General features: G+C 42.5%; 1 protein-coding gene across 1 annotated transcript in view; it reads left to right on the top strand.

Annotated features, from left to right (window-relative positions):
- The window catches only part of MAD1L1 (MAD1 mitotic arrest deficient-like 1 (yeast)), a gene marked incomplete at its 5' end in the record, with an annotated part of 322,697 nt that overhangs the window by 59,239 nt on the left and 241,172 nt on the right, over positions 1-22,286 (top strand). Inside the window, one exon of the mRNA XM_009866589.1 lies at positions 11,549-11,693. Coding sequence (XP_009864891.1) covers positions 11,549-11,693 — 145 coding nt within the window. The remainder of the gene's footprint in view (positions 1-11,548; positions 11,694-22,286) is intronic.

Raw genomic sequence — 22,286 nt, 5'->3', positions numbered from 1 at the left:
AGTTTAGAAATGGAATATGATTCATTTATGAAAGAGATTAAATAACAACGTGTTCACCTAAGGAAACGCAACAGAATTGTGCATCTGAGTAAAATTTAAGCTAGGTAAGATCTGTTGGTGTGTGTTAAAAATGCACATCCTCTTTTTAAACTCTTTTCCCTCGATCTGCAATCAGATCGAAAATCAGCCTAAACCGATAGTGAATCAATGCCAGAAGCTTTGGCAAATCTAATAAAAGACCAAACGGGCAATGATACTTAGGTTGTCCTCAGTTTGAAGCCTGAGGATTTCTTTGTATTTAATAGCCCGTGATGAATTTTCCTCCATTAATTTATTTAGTTCTTCTATTGAAAGAGGCAGGGAACAATTGCTGCCTCTTCACCTCCTGCCACTCATGATTCTGCAGACTCACTATTGTTTTTGTTTTTCTCAGACTGCTGTAGCAGAATATAGGGCTCCTAAACATCTGCTTTTCAGCATCAAATCAGTTGTTCCTAGTCCTTTGGTACTGGCCAGAGTAATATCTGACCGGAGCATGAGAGTTTGTGTGGCAAAGATTTATCAGAGCTGCTCTTCATTGTCCTCCATTAGATGAAGAAAGGAGAAATGATGCTGATATGGCCAAGTGAGTATTAAAAGGCAGAATGGGAGCAGGAATGATTGCTCTGTGAGAAATGCATGCCCAGATCGCCCTGGGCCGGGAGCTGGGAAGCGAGCAGATGAAGCAGAACTGATCCCAACGTGACTAGAGGGTCTGACAGCTGCCATCCCTTCCTGGGAGTGACAACACTTGGTATTGCTTGGCGTTGCGGGAAGCAATGTTTGCAAACAGCGCTAGTATCCCACAAATTAGCTCTGCTGACTTTGCTCCGGAGAGACTCCCACAGAGGTGAGAAATGGCTGCGCTCCTTCCGCATCCCAGGAAAGAGAGAGGTGGAGAGTGTTGAATCAACCACTGTGTCTAAGAACATCTCATAAGCAATTCCACGGGAAACTGAGGCAGAGTAGCCTCAAGAGAGCTTTCACACAACGAAAATTAGCAGCTGTTGTTTGAGTTCAGTGCTGCTGCTGTTTGGCTTGGAAGAGAAAGGGTGAGTTCTGCATCCCTCTGGATACAGACATGGTGCTCCAGACGTAGGCGTGATGGTGTGAGCCCTCACAAACCCTTTGGCTGAGGCCCTGATTGTGCAAGGGCTCCTACTGCCTTTGAATCCGCTGTAAAACTGCTGAGGAGGAAGCACCATGGAACTAACGTGAGTGCTCGTGTGATGAGTTAGGGCGCTGCCCTTCTGAGGGCAGAAATTCTTCACACCATACCTGCTGAATCCGTGCTGGACTGCTGTCCCGCCCTCCCAGCAGTTCAGCGTTGGCACGTGGAGCTGGTCGATGCGTGGTTTGTGATACCAACTGGCTGAAACCAAATTACATTGAACAGAGCTGTTGTTTCATGAGTAGTACAGAAACAAAATTGGCTTGGTTGCCGCGCCTTTAAATTCATTGCCCTATCATCATTTTACCCCCAAATAAAGCATCTTACCTCTCTGCTCATCTAGTGATTTTGAAACCTGAAACTGCCACATAAAGGCTATTTACCTGTCCACCTGACTGGTTTCTGTATGAAGTATTCATTACAAAAAGATTGCATAGCATGTAGTGTTGTTTTATTAAACATTTAAAGATATTGATGCAGAAGAATTGATGTAACAGGGCTATAAATGTAGTTGTTCTGGCAGTTCTCCTTTCACAGTGACAGCTTTATTCCTCTCGCCTTACATTGGTTTAAGGTTTCTTTGAGCTAATTTAGGGGACGGAAATGAGAGGAAAAATAGATCTTTGTGCCCTGCAGGTAAGTCCTAATAGTGTCAACGGTCCAGCAGAACATTCAGATGGTGCTGGGGATTTCTGGCAGGTGACAGGGAAAACAAATATCCACAGAAGGTTTTAGGATTGAGGTTGGCAGGACTTCATTAGCACATCTGGTCTGAGCACACCCTTTTCACAGGGCGGAATCACTGCTTGGAAACAGTGTCCGAGAAAGGAGTTTGCCTCTGTTAAGCTGTCCAGATCTGCTGGCTGAGCCGAGTGGGATGAAGCTTACCCCACACTGGGTAAACTGGGGCAGTTTCAGTTAACCCTACTGGTTTTCCTCGTTCTTGTACTTAGAGATATGTTCTTGCTTTGGCTTTTTTTCTTGTTTTGTTAGTTGAATTTTTTTTTGTTTTGTTTTTCAATTTTAATGTAATATTTGCCCCATATGAAAAATAGGTGCCTGGAAGACAACATCAGGGTTGCAAGGTGAAGCTCTCAGAGAGCAGGAAATGCCAGAATTAAAGTTGCCTGTTGCCTCCTTAGTCTGGTTTCCTGTACCATGCAGGATTCCTGTTTCACTTGGCAGAGATGATGGATTATGTTGATTTAGTGAGCAGCTATTCATGTTTTTCTACAGAAAACTTTAATGATGTATTAGTTATTTCTTATGATAGCCTTGTTATACCAGATGCAAACCAAGGAGAAAGTGTAGCCTTGTTCTGGGGATGCTGTTCTGGAATATTTAGAACTTATTCTTTCAAACCATTAGCGTTACCCGAGGCTGGAGACGTTATATATTCACATAGGAGCTGCTGTTGATTCAGTAGTAGCACCAGTGCCCAGCGCTTGAGCTCAGCACAAGGGACTTGCCTAACGACAAAGCACCAAGGATCTACCTTTGAAAAGTTCACGGTGTCGGTTAGGAGCTCTGACACAGGCAAGAGTTGGAACCGGCTTTTTTGGGAGACTTTCAGTTGACTTAATCGGAGACCATTCTCTTTAAGCAGTTTCCGTGGTTCATTAATCTTCCAGATTCAGCAGCAAATGAGGCAGAGATCCTGCAGAAAACAGATGCAGTTAGTGGCAAATCCTGATTTGTTATTGGAGCACAGTGGAAAAGATCATACGTTGCCATCGTTTATGCCTAAAGATACGGTTACGTGTGGAAGTTTCATGGTTACAAGTCAGATTATTTGCTCGTGGAATTTTTAAGACCTTTGCAGTCAAAATAGGCTTCCGTATTTTCGCTTTAACGATTAGCAGGTCTGTTACAATGCTGTGCTTAATATGGCTTGGATCGTGGTAGACTGCTTTGACATGAGTTGAGTCAAAGCAGGTGGGAGGCGAATATGAGATGAAGTTAAATTGGTGCTTGTGAGCCAGAAAAGCCAAGAACAGCAGTCTGTCGGAGTGCTTGTCAGAGATAGCAAAGTGCCTTTTCAGCCATTCCTTTACTTTTATCTGTGCCAGCGTCCCATGGGTAAGTGCTGGGGGGTAGTACTTAATTGTTTGGGTTTATTTGTTGTCAACAAGTACCTATTTTGAATTCTCCTGTGAGTCCTCCGTGAAAACCTAGACAAGTTTTCATCACGTAGCCTTGAGGGGTTTTCACTGATAAAAGCCTGATCCTGAAATCCTGAGCCGTAGCTTCAAATTTTAGTGAGAATTATGGTGAGGGTCAGTCACTGAATAGTTCTGCAAGAAATATTTTAGACGACTGTGTTTCTGTAGGCTTGTTTAGGTAGTCTTAGATTCAGATATTAAAACAGAAGTGACTTAACAGTAATATACAATACTCATTCCAATCCTCATTTCACTGTGGAGTGCAGTAACGCACATTGGAAATGAGGTCTCATTGGTAAAGGTCATTCAAAATGGATCCGCAGAACCTTCACGAAGCTGTAATGAGTCACGAGTCTGTGAGGGCTCGCTTCTATTATTGCAACGGAGGGTTTAATGTTTTGTTTTTCTCATCTAAACACTTTGACCCTCTTTATTTTATTAAGATAAGCTGTTATCTAACTGTCAAGTGCCTAGAATTTCAGCAGATTTATTTGCTGACAAGTTGGTTCAGCACAACCATTCTCCTACTACTTTCCCTAATTCAAGCAAATTTTCCTTCTTCCATTCCTTTTTATCAGTCCATTATCCGTTACAGCGCCTCAGCTCTCAGGCTGCCTATTCCCAGATGACTTTTCTTCTCTCATGATAAGTGTTGGTTTGAATGTATAACAGAATTGGGAAATATTCTTAGCCCCTTGCAATGTTCACGTCACCGGCTGTCTGTGCTGTGTTGCTGTGCTTCACACCGGTGCTGACCTGAGAGCTTGCTGGGAGGGAGAATACTTACTTATCAAATTTAGGGAATCTGAGGGAAATTTTTTGCAATGCACATGGTACTAGATGGTATTGAGAGAACCACACAATGCCTTTGCCTCGCTTCCCACTTTTGACTGCGCAACAAATGGAAATCCTTGACGTGTATTTTGGGGTGAGTGGGGTTGGTGGGGAAGGACAGAGGTAGAGGCTTAATCTCTATAGTAGGAGAGAAACAGAAAGATTAGTACAAGGAGTGAGAAGTTTTAACTTTCTTCATCCTATTTAGGCAGGGCCGTGAGTTCATCCAGCCCACAAGGGTGATTATGGATTGGATTGGTAACTGATGGGGCCAACTGCATTATTCATTATGGCTCAGATAGAAATGAAATCATGGAGGGCAATTTTCTGTCTCGCTCTTCAAGGTCAGAGGAGAGTATTTATTATTCCCTCTCTGTTTATCTGTGAATGCAAATTGAATTTAGTGATTCAAATTGATGAAATGTTAGAAATATAAAACTCATCAGAGCCGACACGAAGAGAAATTACTGGGTAGAGCTGGCCAGTGACTTCACCATCCTATGTACAGGCCTCTGCTTTGATTAGTAATTATTTCAGTCTTTGGGTTTTCTCATTCCCAGTTTTGTTTCAGTTGTTGTCATTTTTGTTTTCAAAGAAAAAAGTGTAATAACACTTTGAAGCATTTAGAATTTGAATTAGATGATGTAAATAAAGCCAGCTGCAGAGAGGAGGCTTGGATCCTGCCCGGAGAAAAGGTTTTCTTTCAAAATTCTTCCTTGAGGCTGTTTTTTGGTGGCTTTTTGTTGTTGTTTGTTTTCCTCCCTCATGTGACAGTATTTTGCTTCCTTGCATTGCACTGAATGTTCAAAGCTGGCCTGGGGTGTGATGGGGAGAGGAGCAGCCTTTTGCCAGCTTTTGCTGCTGAAGCTCCACGCATCTCCTTGCTGACGGATCACCCACAGGCTGACCTTCCTCAGCCGCCAGTGTTGTCAGGAGAGCAAAAACTAGGACCTGCCAAGGGGCCCAAACGAGCCTGATGCTCCTACTGAAATAATGGGAATGGAGATGTTTTCTTCCCAACTCACCGTGACGCATTCTGAACAATTTCGTGAACATCTTGGCTCAGTTCGGTGCCTCAATCCGTGGTCAGGAGGCATCGCTGAAGTGTGCGTCCTGTTCTCTGCAGTGTTGGAAAGACACTTTTAACTTGTACAAGGGGGATTTATTCTTATCTTAGAGTGGGAGTGGAAAATCCTTATCAGTGAATGCTCTTTAAAAATAGGCAGTAATTGCCAAATGCCACATACGAAATGGTGATGCAGAGATAGATGATACATGCTGTGCAGGCTATATGCTGTGTTAATAATCGTAGAGGACTGTTGCTTTTAACTCCTGCTTTTTAATTACTTGCATTTTATTAAGAACATTTAGTATTTGCTTCTCTACCAAATGCTGCAAAGGGAATCAGTTTGCTCAGGTTGCAATGTGTCTCGCTTTCTCTTGGTCCAGAACAAGAGCCATGAGCGTTTGCACAGACCAAAAGGGCTTTATAGATCTGCCTACATAAGCTTTGTGCATTCAACTGTCAGCTTGATTTCTCCTGTAGCCGCTTTTACTGAAGGCGGCAGCATTCACAAGTTAGTAAGCATACAACGAGCAGTTTATGTTCAGTGGTTTTTAGATACCAGTCAAACTTTTACTTACCAAATAAGTGCTTTAAATAGAAGCTTTGGCCTTGTGAACACTTCAGGTTTGGAGGCTTAGCAAAAGAACATTTATGCCTGTAGTTATCTAACCCCTGAAATATTTTACATTCCAGAATTCAGTGATGGATGTATTTGAGAAACTATTCGTGTTTCGACTTAAAACCAAAACAATCCACAGAAGTCTCTCGTTTGCTAATGAAGATGTTGCTTTCATCCTCATCTTGATGGTGGATGTGAAAAACATGTTTATTGGTGTGACAGTAAATCTCGTGTTGAGTGGCTGATTAAATACCCGTTCACACAGAGCCACGCTGATCTCTGCGTTTCGGCAATGTTCCTGTTTTCGCTTCCTTTGGGTTGTTGCGGTCAGCAAAGCCACACGTGTCGCACCAAGCGTGTTGACCCCATAATGGAAGGTGACAGAGGGTGACTGATGTGAATTTCTTTTAGTAAATCCTAACTCCTGCCGGTCGATTATGGCTGTTATGCTGGGGCTGGACATCAAATTCATGTTATTTGTGTTCTGTAACTGTTTGGTTTGAAGGAACTGCATTCTGACCCTGATATTTATGCTGCTAGTTAAGGAGTAAAATTAAATACTGTCTCAGTGATAGAACATATTGTCAGTGTACCAATAAAGCTCCAAACATCTGTCTGCTTCTTACCCATTTCATCTGTCCACACTAGCAAAATCATTTGCTTTATGTTGTTCCCTCATTATAAATGCAGCATGATTCAATTCTTCCTTGTATGTAGAGCAGCAACGTGACATACGAACTGCTTATTTTTGAATGATTTCTGATATATGGAAGCCTGATGATGGCGAGTTATATAAAAAGGTCTTTGAGAGACTACAAAGCATGTACCAAGAGGAAGTTTGCAGGTACTTGCTGAAGACTTGGGAGAAATAAATAGCAAGAAAAAGCTAATGTTCCTACTGACTCTCTGTAGACTGTTCCATGTAATATTTTTCATAGCACTATTTCATATGACTCTCTATAAGGCACAGTTAAAGCTTTCGATGGAATATAGCCCATGTGATAACTTGTGCTAAAGGTGTTAGTATTTTGTATTGCTGCTCCACCTGAACATAGGAAGCAAGTAACAGATAACATGGAAATGGTCTCCACAGTCCCTCCTGCTGCTGCTTCAGTATTTCTGTATGTGAAGAAGAAAGGAAGCAGAATAAGATGCCAAATGATCTTATTTTAATGAATGTTAGCACTCAAAACTCTGGCTCTTGAGCTGAAATACCTGTAGCACTAAAACCATCTCCTCCTTCCTGGTGTTCGTTTTTCTAGTTTACCTGCCTTAAATTTATTAGTTTAGGCAGCTCCATCCTGCAGCAGTGTTCTCTGAGTTCCCATCTATCTTTTCGGCAGCGTTTTATAACAGAGCAATCTTTGTCCTTTTTAATGTAAGATGTTTTGCCAAACCCCACCTTTCCTTTCCTTTCCTGTGCCCTGTCCCTTTTTAAATCATCATTTTCTCCTTTCCATTTTTCCCTTTCAATTCCCATCCCAGGTGGGGGTGGTTCCTGGTGAGGCAGGTCAGGCAGAGGCTGAGGGAGAGGAGGTCTGTGCCGGAGAGAAATTGGAGACTGGAGAGAGCCCTGAGGGAGGGCACCGAGGGGGATGTTCTGCTGCTATCCGCTGGACAATGTGAAGACGTGCTGGAGTTACCCTGTTGCTACTTAACGCCTTCATGTTGGGTTTATAAAACCTGAGGGAGAAGACCTGGAATGAAAAATTTCATTTCTGTTCAAGCTCTCTGTTTATCAGTTTCTAGTGTGGTTTATAACTTTGTGTGCACTGTCTATAAATGTGAAGGCCGCCACTTGTCAAGCCTCGGGAACGTGTGCTTTTCTTCATCCAAATGTCTTGCTACAAAACAATTTCCCTTGCTCCTTTTTGCCTCATTAGCTTGTGTGCTAACCTTTTTATTTTGGACACTGTCAGGAAGATGTTGATAGTTGCAGCGTGTTTCTTTTTCCTGTTATGTGTGTGCAATTGCACTGTCACCGTGTTTTCCCTCCGTGCATCTTCAGTGTTCTTCCCATCCCCACTCTGGTTTTAGGTGCTTTCTCTTTGATGTGATCCTTGTTTCTGACAGTTGGCCCTGGTACGTGCAAGTGTCTCATCTTTTCCTCAGTTACAACATGACCCAGACAGCGTTGCTTTACTAATTGTCTCTGTGCCACTGTGGACCTCTTGTTTTCCTCTCAGATTGACGTGCAGGCTGGTTCTGGCATCATGTTTGCTTTCCCTGTTTGGTGGTTTGTTTTTTTTAGTATCTCTGAGGTGGTAACGTGGCTGCTGAAAGAATGCAGTGTTTAAAATAATGTTTTATGGCTCGTTGAGGGGGGAAGCTCTCAGCTGCTTTTGTCATTTTTTGAAGGAAGTTATTAACATGTATCTTATAGCTTCAGTATTGACTCTCTGCCGTCATTGTTCTCAGTCTTTCAAAGAGCATTCTGGAAAATGAAGTTTTATCATTAAGATTACATGAAAGTGGATTAACGGAGGGAAAAGCAAAATATGAAGAGTCTCAACAGCTCAGAATAGAAAGATGTTGGCGTCTCAGTCACTGGAATGTGGAACAAGGAACATTAATAGGCTGTGATAAACAGAAATGACTTTTTCTCTTTAAGGCTTAAAAGGTTTACTTTAAACTTGCAAAGATTTTAAAAAATGCCAATTCTCCAAGCTTGTGTTGAACGAAGAACTTTGGGCCTATTGTATTTTCTTCTTTTTTAATGCTCATTTTGAGTGAGAAATTACTTTTGAGAAGCTATAGGTGTCATCAGTATGGGAGAAGAGTGCCCGTATTTAAGTTTAACAGTGTTTGCTGCTGGCCATCTCTTTCAAATCCTGTTTTGTGTCAATAAGAAATATAACTTCCTTTGGGGGGATGTTTTTCTTATAGAGGCAGTTTCTGTTGTATTTGGTGCAATTTCTGGAAAATTTGTCAATCTGTCCTAGGAGAGGAAGAAAAGATCTCAATAATTTGCTTTGGCATGGTGTGGAGAGTTGTAAGGAAGTTGAATTTCACACTTCCTACAGCAAGGAAACCTATGGTAACAGTCAGTTCAGAGAGTGTGGGTATTGTCTCTGCTTTCATAGGCATTTAAATTTTATGTACATTAACATCACATTTGAGCTGAGGCTGAAATATAAACAGATGATGGTGTTCTTTCCAAACACCGTGGAATGGCTGAGGAAATTGCCCATTTGTCTCTCTTTGCTTAACTTTTCTCATGTTTTAAAATAGTCATTTTCCAGCCTAGTTCGAGAGGAATGTGGCTAAATGTCTGTGCTCCCCATGAAATGTGAGTCTCAAGTATTTTTCATTATTTCAAGAAGGAAACCTAGCACATACCTCATTTTTCTTTGTGAATGTCAACTCAGTCGTGATCCATCGGTCCACTCAGCATTTGTAGAAATAGGCCACAGTATTGGGAGAGTAGGGTAAAAAAGATTTCTCCATTGTCCTATCAAAGTGTTTGCAATAATCACATGCAGGATTCTGACCGTCTCGTACTATTTAATATTACATTTGCGTTTTTTCTTCTGACTCTAATCAGGACTAAGGTTCTTTGATAGAAAATGATACTTGCAGCAAGGTTTCTGTAGTGCCATTTAATTTGTTCTAACACAACTGGTTGTGTTTTCGTACTTAGATTTGCCCTGTGCATAAAAAAAGAATATTGTTGAACAAACTCTAATGAATCTTAAGACAGAGGCTGAGGTTGCCTGGTCCCACTCATCCCTTCTGCCTGTATTGGAGCCTGACCTCTCGCTGACTTGGTAGCCTGGCACGTACGCACGGGCGTAAAGTCTGTCTTAGCACTAGCTTAGTAAAGTCTGTCTTAGTACAATCCCCTTGGAAAGGGGGCTAAGTGCTTTAAGCCTAGGATTTTGAGACGCTCGATTTGACGAGTCTTCCTGTTGCGTTTTCACATGTCGCCCGAGTTGTGTGTGTCTGCTGGAAATTGCAGGCAGCCTGAGTTGCCCCTGAAGGGGTTGTGGGAATGAGCTGTGGGATGCTGAGTTGTGGGATGCTGAGCAGCTGAGACGTGAGCACATTTTGAGTTTGCTCGTGTTTCTGTGAGGTGTCTACAAGACTGAATTTGAGATGTTTCCTGAGGTTGGGGCGGGGAAGGAAGCATCCAGCGCCAGGCTGGCGCTGCTTCATGTTTCATCACTTATTGATGCTGCTCTTGGGCACAGCTTTCCTTTCTAACCCATTAATTAGAACCAAGGTAATGAAATTATCCATTTTCAAATGCAGATTCAAAGCCCTCTTGATGAACTTTCCCACCTGAATACAACAACGAAGAGAGTATTTCACAGTCCCTGATTATTAAATTGGTCTGTGAATAGTTCCAAACTGAACTGGAGCTTTAAACAGGCTTCTAATTCATCCAGTGTTTTAAAATGCATATTTTTCTTCAAGGAGGAGGATTTTGAAGCGAGGAGACAGCTGCTTGGGGATTTTGGTGAATCCCTACACAAATTTCCCAAGAAGTACACTTTGGTGACCTGGCAGTGCAGGATGTACTTGATTTACAGGCGGTGCCTTTTAAGGCAGGGTTCCCTTTCAGATCTATATAAACACTACCTTAGCAATAGTGCTCTTTTATTTAAAAGCATTTTTATTTACTTTAATTGTAATGATAAAGAATACCCGTCTGAAGCACTCATAAATTTTCCAGTGTTGTTTTTAGCATCACAGATCTTCTATTCCTGAGTAAGCTGGAGGTGTTGGTTTTGATCTTTCTGGCTTGTTTGAGGGGTTTTGACTTTTGTGCGATCCTTGTTTGCATGTCCTCCTCCCTCTTCGAATACTTGACGTTCGTGCAGTCTTGGATAAACTTGTCATACTTAAATTATGAAGCAACTCTTAGCAGTCACGCGAATTACTTCACTCGTATTTTGTTACTGATCAAGTACTTTGCCAGCATACGTGATCTGTGATGAGCTGCTTCGTGTGTGCCTTGGAACAGCTGCCCATTAGTGTCCCAGCAGCAGACTGAGTGTCGGAAGGGTGTGCATGAAGAACACCTCCAGGAGTACATGGATAATTGTGCGTCACCACGTCATGCGGCACAGGAGAGCCGAGAAGAGGGACCAAGCTATTCCGGCTTAATTGAGGATCTTGTCCACATTGCAAAAGAAGTGCTAATCACCTGCCTCAGAAGACATTTCTCTTCCAGTATCGTTGCTGGCAAGAGCAATGTGCAGGTGGTGGCTATAATTACTTGCTGAGTATTATCTGTCTGTCAAAGCAGACCATATTAAACCTCAGTTTTACTTCAACTTTGTCAGAAAAAGATACAGTAGAACCCAAGGTAGTGTGTTGTTTGTTGTAAATGAGGCATCTTCTCAAAGACAAACTGGTTGATTTTGAAACACATATGCAATTGTTTAAATGTTTGGTATATGTGAGGCTCCAGTAATTGTTGCGTGCTGAGCAAGAGGGCTGTCGCTGGGATGGTTCTTCTCTCATATCTTTTCCTGAGAACAGCTGATAAGGAGACCGCAGTTCCGCAGTTTCCAGTGGTGCAGCCGTACGATGGAATGGTACCAGCCTCATTGTCCTGGTATCGGGGTGATGCATATCATCTCGCGTTTTACGGATCTGTCTGACTAAGAGGCAGTGGTCAGGATTTCACAGGTCTCTGTTATCTCTCTTAGTGCTCGAATACTAGAGAAGGCCCGGCAGCAGCTACAGGAAGAAATGCTGCGGATTCAGAGCCAGCTCTTGGATGAGAAGAAGAAGCGTGAGCAGCATGAAGCCCTGGTCAGACGGCTGCAGAAACGTGTGCTGCTCCTCACCAAGGTGAGTTTCTAGATAATGTCTGGCGAAGCTCATGTTCTTATTCCATTTCTCCGGGTGCAGTCCCTGTTATTTCTTCTTTGCTCACCTCTGTAACTTGTACTACAAAGTTGTTGCAGGTTTTTTTACATAGTGGGTGCTATAAGGGACGTGAACCTTATCTTCAAGAGTGTATTAGAATAAAAGCATTAATATGTCCTAAGGCTTTGCTAGTGCTCCCTCCAGCTGGGCTCATGGTGTGTTGGCGATACGTGACTTTGTCTCAGGCTTGGCGTTTGTGCGAGGGCAGAGAATTGAATCATGTTGTCGCAAGAGCATTTTGAGCCACTGGAGGGAATTTATAATGGCTTTGACTGCATTGCCTCCTTTCCTAAAGAGAGCGAAACGACGGCACCTTGTCAACTGTTCCTGTGGAAAAACAATTTACAGAGAGTAAGAGATTCGCCTTCCTCATACGCTGAAAGTCTGTTTGAATGTAATGGCAGGCAGTAGACCAGTAAATTGAAAATATGTTTTAAGATTCTTTCTATAGGATATATCAAAGAAGTTTGCATTATCCTGTATCAGGTATGCTCTCATGATGAAATTCTATACAATAATTTTGAAGTCTGTAGAGCATTGAAAACTTTATATTAAATTCTGAGAGCGCTCTTTTCCCAAAGGGAATAATAATTCTCTATCGTTAGAATGATAGTTACCTCGCTTCCCAAGAAGACTCCTTACAAAGAATACTTCTTACAGAACTTTGCTCATCTGAGCGGTACACGTGATAGTATAAAGCTGCTCATGTAAGAAAACTGATGTGTGTGCATAAGGTCAGACATGTAGTTAGAGTGAGAGAGAGGGAGCCAGGCACATCGCTACGTATGGGGAGGAAAGCTGCTGATAGGGGATTGTCTGAGCACGAGAGAGAAGAGCTGTTGTGTTGTTTGTGCTTTAGACTTTAATTTTCAGTGTCAACTAACGCATTTTGATTAATTTTAATTGTGCTATGCCCAATTCTGTGTAATTCCTCATTGTTGTTGAGACAAAAAAGCTGGGCGGTATGATGTCGTAAGCAGGGCTTCTTGAGGCATGAAGCAACCGCTTTACAAGAGGGTATTCTGTCAGGTCTTTTTGGCTGCAGACTCTCCACGGAGAGTCACATGTGTGAGAAAAGAAAAAGTGACAGCAGTTCTTTGTGCTTCACACTGAGGTAGGCACAGCAGTCAGGGTGGATGGTCCAAACTCTCTCCATGGAAACAGAGAAGACGTCTCTTCTCGGTCTTTCTCATACCCCCAGCAGCAGTCAGCCCTCCACAGCATTCTAGTGTGGTACTGGAGTGGCTGGATGTGACACAGGTGGATACTGAACACGATAAAAATCCTTCCTTTACAACCTTCTCGGCGGTCTGGCATTGCGCTGGGCTGCTCAGCCTGAAGGCAGTTCCTCAGATGGTTTCTAAAATATTCCCTTTGATAACTTATTTCCAGTCCTCAGCAAAAACATGTTTTGTCATAGAACTTGAAGTATCATTACTTTTCTTTAAGTACTGGACAAAAAGACAATAGTACTTTGTCATGTACTGGATTGTACCCTAATTTATACGGAAAGACAGAGCCTTTGCTTTGTTTGCTATCCTCCCCCTGAAGAGGAATACAGGAAAAGATGGAAAGGCCCTTCATCAGACCCTGTCAATATAAACTTCTGTTTCAAAAGTGGAAGTTTTCAGTGTGCTCAAAGATTCCTCAACTGACCCATTTTAAAAGAATAAAGACTTTGCTGTTCTCTGCAAATTTATATTCCATCCAGAGAATGCTAGGGGTCCTTTGTGAAGAAGGTGCATTATAGTACTCAGGCACTTTTCTCCTGCTGGTCGCTCTTCTCATGCTAAATCAAAGGAAGAAATATCATTTAAATAAGAAAGTATGATATTGTGATTTAAAATGAGACTGAGCAAATATGTTGCCTGTTAAAAATAATTATTTTACATTGAAAGCATATCACCTAGAATGGTATTAATCATCTAATTAGTGGCATCAGTAGTAAAGTCTGCTTCTATGTAATTTGAGAATGGAAGGGATGAGTTCTCTCTGTTGAATCTTTGTCTTGTTAAATAGGACTGTGAAAATCTAATTTGGGGGAGACTATTATATATATGATTAAATTGCTATTGCTTTTGATAGTGTGATTTTTGTATTTTTGTATATTTGACCCTCTAGCAGGGCAGTGAATCTGTTCCTGTGTGCTGAGCAAATTAGGACTGAAAGGCATCAGACGTGTTTAACAGAGCAAGTTTAATGCAGTAACAGCTATCGCTTCTTCGGGTTCAGATTGTAACCTGGAAGTCTCCAGGCTTGAGTATTGTTTAAAAGATCAATAGAAAACGATAAGGCATTCTTTATTTGGTAAGAGCAGTACCTAATATTTTAGTAGTAAACGTACTCTCTTCAGGAGGTACTTGTTTTGCCAGTCTGACTCCTTCTCGACTTGCTTTTATTGAATTTCTTTCCTCAGGATTCAAGCAATACTTTTGGGCTTTAACAGATTGCCTGTCTCACTTCTTCAGTCCTGTTCATTTTCTACTTGCCACAGTCTCTGTCTTTCTTGGTTGCTCTCATATTTCCATTTTGGTACATTTAACTTCTCCCTCCATTGCTTGCTTCCTCACCTCATTTGCTTCTTTTGGGTTTTCTTGGCCTTTCCAGTTGGTTTACTGTTTGGAATTGACACAGTTGTCAGTCTGGGATAGTTCTCTACAAATCTCTCTTCCCAGGCAGCCCCGAAGACCAGCGTTCTCCAGTCTTTGACATACTAGTGCCATGGTGTAGCCCAACGGATCCCACCTCTGACAGTGGGCTGGCCCAGGAACTGCCTCCTCATTCCTCCTGCTGACAAACCCCTGTTTAGAACATGGCAATTGATTACTTTCTCCCAAGCGTCCTTGTAAATCCGAGCAGTAGCTCAGTTTTCTGATCTACGTGTTGTCGGTGAAAGACAAGACTGGATTTGGACACCTAGGGGTTTTCAGGTATTGATGGCTTGAGGATATCTCCCAGAGTGTCACCCTCTTCACTGAAGGGGTTGAAAAAGAAATTGATGTTTGAAAGGATGTATTCACTTGCTCTTGTAGAAATCCACTTGGCTGGGCTCGCTGTCTGTTGTGCCTTTTGCTTTGGCTTTGCTCAGAGTTTTAGGGAAACCTTTAATCTTTGCTTTATTACCTGAGGTAGTTCTGATACAGCAGTAGTAGGAGATGTCTTAAATGCTGAGAAAAGACCTAGTTCACCTCTGCCCTTTATCCTGTTTGAATCACTGTTGTATTGGCTTTGAATGCCATGTTTACCTACATAGTTTTGTATTTGACTTTTGTGTTGTCCTTAAGCTTGTGAGTATTTCTCTTTTTCTGAGAGCTGTGCACACAACTCCTGGTCTTTGTTGATGAAGTAGACGTATTAAAACCAGCCAGTTCTGCTGCAGAGTGGCTGAAATTTGAATATCTTAGGAAATTTCCTATGACATGTAGGACTCTCAAAATGAAAAATTCTTTCTGAAAATCCTTTTCTGAGTGCAAGCAGCTGACTGAGTCGGTATTTAATGGAAAGAAAGCTCTGGTGTATTTGTTTCAGGAGGCATAAATGTACCTTGTGCAGGAGAAGTGAGTTTCAAGAAAAGCAGTAAAGGCACGCTGAAGAGCTCCCAAAGCCTTCTGACGAGATGAGCCAGAAGTTGGCTTGCATGGATCTTTTTGAGGTTGTTGCCTTCTCCTCTGCTCGTGTGATGTTACTCGGTTGCAGGCAGCCCTTAGCTACGTTCATTGTTTAGCTGCTGTAGGGTTCAGACCTGCCAGCCTCTCCTGCACGCATGGAGTTCAGCGACTCCTTAGTACAGTTATTTCTTCCATGCACGGAGCTGGTGAACAACCACACGAAGCTGAAGAGTTAGTAGGAGCAGCCTCTGGCACACGCAGTGGATTTGAGCGGAGCCCAGACGCCCTGCTTGCGCGCAACTGGTGCGTGATCCTTCACAGGAAGCTCCTGCCTGTTTGCATACACAAGAGCTCAGAATGTGAAGTGCATTTTCATTCACTTCCTGTAACTTATCCCAAATGAGTCCAATTTGCTTCTCAAATTGTAGCCTTTGTGGATGCACACTGTCCTAATTGCCTCCCTTGGTCTTGTAGAAGGCGTAACGCAGCAAATGAATTGATCTGATTGTAGTGGATGTTGTTGTTTTGCCGTGTTTATTTCCCGGCTGTGCATTTGTCTGCCTTTGGGTACTCCGCTGCCTGGAGAAGAGGCTGAAAAATTCCATTTGGTTTTCTGAGCGTTCAACCAGGTCATGTGATCTGATAGGAAATCTGTTTCTATTGAGATATAATTTAGGCCATCACCATAAAGAGTTGGAGATTAAACAAGTATTGATTTACCAACTCCAGCTGACTGTTCATGCCACATGTTCCTAGAGATATCTTCGCAAGAGTCAGTGCGGAGTGTGTAAGTGACTCCCAGAGCCGAGAATGGCAGAGATGCATCAGAGAGGGGACTAGGTAATTAAACTGTTCATTAAGCATGGCAGATGCAGAGTTCATGACTTGATTTGCCATCTGCTTTGTTTTGTAATCAGTAAAGATTTGAAGTGACGATTTTACTCTCATATTGGGTCCTGCGTTATGTTTTTTCTGAGGAGATAGATGACTCTAAAGCACAAGGAAGGGTCTTAAAGTTCTGGGCGTTCAGTGAAGAAGGTGAATTAACCCTCTTCTGAGGATATAGTAAAAATCAGCTTTAAATATTGTACTTGGGAGCAGTAAAAGCAGCCAGTCTGGCAGACAGATGCCTTGCGACGGATCTTTCGAGTATTACACCCTGTGCTCTTAGTCCAAGTAGCACAGTCGGCTTTGGGGCAAAACGGAGCCTGATAGCCTGTGCTGAGTAGCACCAAACACTTTTTTCCCCTGGCTGTCATGATCTGATGCGTCCTCCTCCCTTCAGTCCACTTCCGGACTCCATGTATATCATTTAAGCAGCGCCATCCTGCATCACCAGCTGTGCTGCCGCTCTGCGCGCAATTATTATCTGCTGGCAGCCCGACCCTTGCCAATCTGTTCCCTCTGCTCACCGTGTCTCTCCTTCGCAGATTTTTATAAACCCGGGGAAGTTATCTTCCTTTTTATGCCTGCAAGTAAATACATTTTAAAGTGATTCCACTGCTCCCTCTTCCGTGATTCGGCAAGGCAGGATTTGCCGGGTGAGGTGGTGCTGACTGGATCGTCCTGCGTGCGTGAGGAGAGGGGAGACGGGGCACTCCGTGTTTGAGGGAGACTTGACAACCTTTTTAGACTGAGCACAGCTCCCTTTAATTTCAACTTGATTATATTAATCAGTTAAATAATTTCAGAGAAAAGGTGATTGGTAGTTATAGGTGGAGGGGGATGATAGCAGGGGAAGAGGGAAGATCGTTAACCGCTGTAGGACAGAGAAAAAGAGGTAATTGCTGCCTGTGAAATACTGGGGGCTTGAACAGGTCTCTGCTGAATTGTAATTTCCAGTATCCAGTAACATCATGAATTTTAATTCCCAGACTCCTCTTGTAGCGTGCATTTCTTAAAGGATGAGGACTAACAAGTCAGAGATGCGGTAGGTGCATACATGAAACATCTCCCCTCTCCCTCTGTTAGCTGGTGTTACATCCATCCTGAGTTCACTCGGCTACAGGGTGGTCACTGGACTTTGTGTTCGTGGTTTACCCAGGAGCGTCTGCCTTACTGGATGAACTGTGCTCAGTTTTGTGAGGAGCAGGTGGGATTTAGGGGTTTGATGACGGCTGCTCTAGACGTTTTCCATTGGAATTAAGGAAGTGTCATGTTTTGTGTTTGCTTTTGTTGGTCTCTGACAGCCTTGGGGCTTGTCAGGTGGAGATGCTTTGGAGAGAGTTTTGGGAGAATTTCTTTTAACACTAGGGTGTTTGGGTTGTTTTTTTTGTTGTTGTTGTTTTTTCCCATATAACCCAAATTTGTTGTTTCTAAGTAACTTCTTCCACTTACTTACCATGTCATGTTTTAGTCTTGACCCACCTAACCACCTTCTGGAGCTCAGACAGCTGCCTCCCGAATGTTGTGGCATTGGAGGCGATGTGCTGCATCCTGCAATGAATGGACATACTACGAGGAGAGTCTGCAAATATTCTGACAACGCTTTTCCTGTCTATTGTTTTTTTAAATGCCTGTCACTGGTGTGCTTTACCTCTCTTAAGCATCTTGCTCTCTGCATTGCAAAGACCTTTAAACCATACTCTCACCTTCCATATGTAACACCTTTCTAGCATCCATTGACCTGATTTCAAATATCTCTGGTTCTCAGAGTTTGAGAGTGATTTTTCTCCTTTGTATTCCCTATTTTGTCTGCTTCTGGGTTTTATTTAGCTTGTAACAGAACGGTCTGATTCTAGTTTTCATGCAAGTTGCTACAGACAATAGAACGAATATAAATTTTATCAGCCTCGCCATAGTCTTGACTGCATTAGAGAAGTCACTCAGCTCTGCAACTGTAGAAACAAAGCAGCACTGGTGGCTTCACCTCGCCTTTCTCGTGAACCAACTGTAATATTTAATGAAATGGTTTCATCTGCAGCGCCTGTGCTACCTTTCCTGGAGTATGCTGACCGGAATTCCACAATACTCTAAAGGCAATTTTTGTAGATATTTTGTACAACGACAGGCTAACTTTGTGCCAATTTATACTCAATGCTTCGTTATATTCATTACAAGATCTTATTTGCATGCTTGACATTTAAAAATATTGTGTTTGGAATGTGTTCTTTATTTTGAGACCTTTATTAAGCAACCTCAGTCTAAGGGCTTAATTGTTACTGATAGCTAAGAGTATAATTACCTCAGTAAAATATCATGACTATATTAAGCAAATGGAAATTGTCTTCCAGCATAAAGTGAGTACAAGCCATTTTCCTGTGAAACAGGCTATCCCCTGCAACCTGCTAATATTATTCCCTAATACAGTTGCAGAACCTCTCTGTAAAGAATAAGGAGACTTGAAATTGACATATTTGGAGAAGAGGCTGTCTGTAGTAGACTTGAAGCAATGCACAAAGACCACTTGGAAGAGGAAGTATCTTTAAGGCAGAAAATATTACTGGTTCTCGAGTGAAATTTGCAGATTTCTGAAAGACAGGAGAAGTGTGAGTTTTCTGGGCTCGCAGACAAGCACATGAATGTCTTTGACATTTCTTCCTTACTTTACCTGATTTAGTCATAGGTTTACTACTCACTTTTTTTGCTCATTGAGGAAAGCAGCAAAGTTGTTGAGTTCTCTCCTCCTTATCCTGCTCCGAAATAACTGTTGAAAGCCGCAGTGCTCCTTGATTTTCTGACTGCTCAGTCTGCATACGTTGAAGGTATCTCTGGATCTGAGACGGCTGAGCTTGTTCCCTGGCCGTGGGCCCTGTGGGTGCCTGGGAGCGTGATCTGCCCTTGCCTTCTCGCTTTCCATGGGATCCTCTCTAGTGAGATCTTTTGCTCTTGATCTGATGTTGCCCTCATTCTTCATAGCTTGTGGATAAATTTGCCTTTTCACTGACTTTAGATATTCTTTGTGTACCTGTAGCAGTACCTAGAGGACTGTGTCCCACAGAGGCGTGAAGGTGATCCGCTTTGTTAGGGTAGAGCTTGGTGACCTGAGGGCTCTCAACATGGAGATGGTGAACGTTAGCTTCAAATGGGCAGCCTGGAGGCAGAAGATGAATTGACTCGTGGGCCTTGCTTCCCTTTCACTTTTAGAAGTATGAAAGAGCTCATAAAAATTATCTTAGCAATTTTTTGGAATCAGTTTTGTGCAATTCTTTTTCTTGCCGTTTTATGTATTAGGTAAACCTTGCAATGATAAAAATATGGAGTTCATTACTATCTTTATATCTGATGCTTTTGAGATGGAGGCACAAGGACAGCCTCTGTATTCTTATTGATGTTATATCTGACATAATTTCTATTTAACCAAGGTGTTTAGAGGGTTTTTAAAAATTTTATAACAATGCAGAATATGCAGCAGAGTTAAAAGTTCTGTGTTATTTTATGAGGTATTGTTGAAGGACTATAGAAACGTGAACTTTTGTTCCCAGAATACTGACTGGATTCAGCTTTGTTCTACCACCACTAGATATTAATGCTCGATGCTAAGAGGTTAGATTATGAAAATTAGAAATATACCCATAAAAGAATTTATTTGACCTTCACTTCTCGTATTTCTCTGAGAGAACGGGTTGTAGGACTTCTAAAGGTAAAATATTCAATAAAAAGAAATTAGGTTAATCCAATGTTATGGCTGAGAATTTAAACTCACCCAGGTCAGGTAATTCAATGTTATAGTTCCCTTGATGCGTGTGCTGTAACATTTATTCCTTAGCTCCCCAGCTCTGAATTATGAAGGATGGTCGAGCGGCTGTGGCAGGGAAGATGGATGGGTGGAAGGAGGGAGCTGTTGTTACGGGAAATCGGGCAGAATAAACCTCACTTCTGCGCCTCGCAAGCAAGGGAAGGGCGAACACCACGAGGTGGCCGAGTGAGGTGGCTGGGCATGGGCTTGCGGTGCCTAAGGACAGGGGAAGGCACTTAGGATTTCCAAACAACAGGCTCTAAAGTACTTGCTAGGATAAGCTGCACAAAAAGGGGATTTTTTTTTGCTTTTCTTTGTTCCTCAAATACTTAGGGTTTTGAAGGCATTAATATCTGTGCCTCTTAGAGTGGTGGTATTGCCACAAGAACTGCAGCTTTGAATCTCTCCGACTTCTCTCAGTTCTCAACCATAAAACTGGATTAACTGGGTTTGCTTCAAGTTGAATCGCAGTGGATTATTTTAAAGGATAGGAGAGAGAGATAATTAAGTAATTGCACAGTAGCTTATTTCAACATGTGATGTGAGCCTCTGGTGAGAGCAGCTGCACTTCTCAGACACCAGTCACTCAGAGCATCCTTTCGGCTGAAGACCCAAAATCTTTATAAAAATGAAGAACTGTCTGGAGAATGAAGGAGCTGTGGATTGCTCCTGGCACAGTATCAGGCGGTACTAACTATTTTGTTCAATGCATGTTCACAACATCTCAGGTCAAGCGTTGCTGAAATTGATGAATATATTAGAAGGCAAATGAGTTTTTTCCAAAGCATTGCTGAAATGGTCTTTGACCCATGATTTGTTGCATCGTGGAGAAATAGACTGTTTCCTATTTTATGAACACATTTACTTAGGTAGTATTTCAGAGACAACAACATTATTTAATAGAAGCTAGAGCAAATTTGAAGAATTGGTCTAGTTTCAGTTAATGAATTCTGATTGATGTAATGCGATTATTATATTACAAGGTTCTCAATATACGGGGCATCTGCTGGGGTTTTTCAGTGTTGTGTGGGACATCTGGACCAGGAGCTGTGAAGAGGAATCAACCACACATTTTCCTGTTAATGTGGAAGCAATTTGGGACAGTGGGGAACTGAGGCTTAATATTCTCTCTCTGTGAATCCGGAATCACAGGATTTCCTGAGAAGTGCTGCTGCCTCTTTTGAAGCCAGGAATTTGGAAGGGGATTAATAGGTAAACAAAGTGTGAGCATCAGACAGGAAAAGAAGATAAGCTTTTTACATCAAGATGATGTTTAACTTTCTTCCTGTCAGGAGCAGAGTGAGGAGAAGTATTTTATGAGACTCTTATGATTTGTAGAGGTTGTATCTGAGAAGATCCTACAGCCCTGTGACATGTCCAGGCTGCTTTTAAAGTGTAGGGGGGCAGAACCTGAGCACTGTTCACTTATGTCTGTCTGTAGCTGTGTCTGTCTGTCTGTAGCTGCTCCTTACGTTCCTTGGGTAGTGAAGAAAAAGGATCGTCCAAGGATTGCAGGAAATGTGTCCCTTTGCTTGCCACTCTCTTGGGTCTGTAGGAAGAGAAATGTGCTCACTCCAGTGCTGTGCCGTCCGCAGACTGAGGGAGTATGAAACTACCCCTCCTTGGTCTTCTAGTCACTGATCTTTTGGGTGCCACAAGACTGTTTGTAAGGAATCGAGACAAAGCAGTTGAACTGAAAGAAATTTTTGGGGAGGAGAGGGGCATTTTTTAAATTGATTGCTGCTCTGCAAGTGTTGGAGAAGGTTTGTGCTGATCTTGTGTCTAGGAGCTGCAAACACCTGGAGGGCTGGGTTTGACATTGGTGGCAACTATTTTTCACAGAAAAAACTGCGTTCTGCTAATTTGCTGTGACAGCCCATGCTGTAACTGCAAGTTCGTTTTTCTGCTGCAGCTGAGTACTGTCCCCCCTGCCCCTTTGCTCCACCCGAGATGCGAGCGCAGCCTCCACCGTTCAGTTTTCTCCACTCTGAAGCTCACGTTCGTTTGTCCCGAGTGCCTGGAAGGAGCTGTAAAAACTAAATATAGAAAGAATTGGATGGCAGGACTCGGAGCTCACTGTCCTTGGGTGTGTTTGAAGGAGAGATTCAGACTACAACAAGCAGCAGGCCTGAGGTAGAGCTTTGACCTTCCTGACTGTGTATCACGTAGGTTTGGACCAAGGGAGATGGGGTCTAGTGTGCCTGAAGCCCCCTGGGCTCAACACCCATG

This window comes from Apaloderma vittatum, unplaced genomic scaffold (assembly GCF_000703405.1).
Source record: "Apaloderma vittatum isolate BGI_N311 unplaced genomic scaffold, ASM70340v1 scaffold4913, whole genome shotgun sequence".
In the NCBI taxonomy this organism is placed as follows: domain Eukaryota; kingdom Metazoa; phylum Chordata; class Aves; order Trogoniformes; family Trogonidae; genus Apaloderma; species Apaloderma vittatum.
Note: the sequence above shows the minus strand (reverse complement) of the source record. Positions and strands in the feature narration are given on the sequence as shown.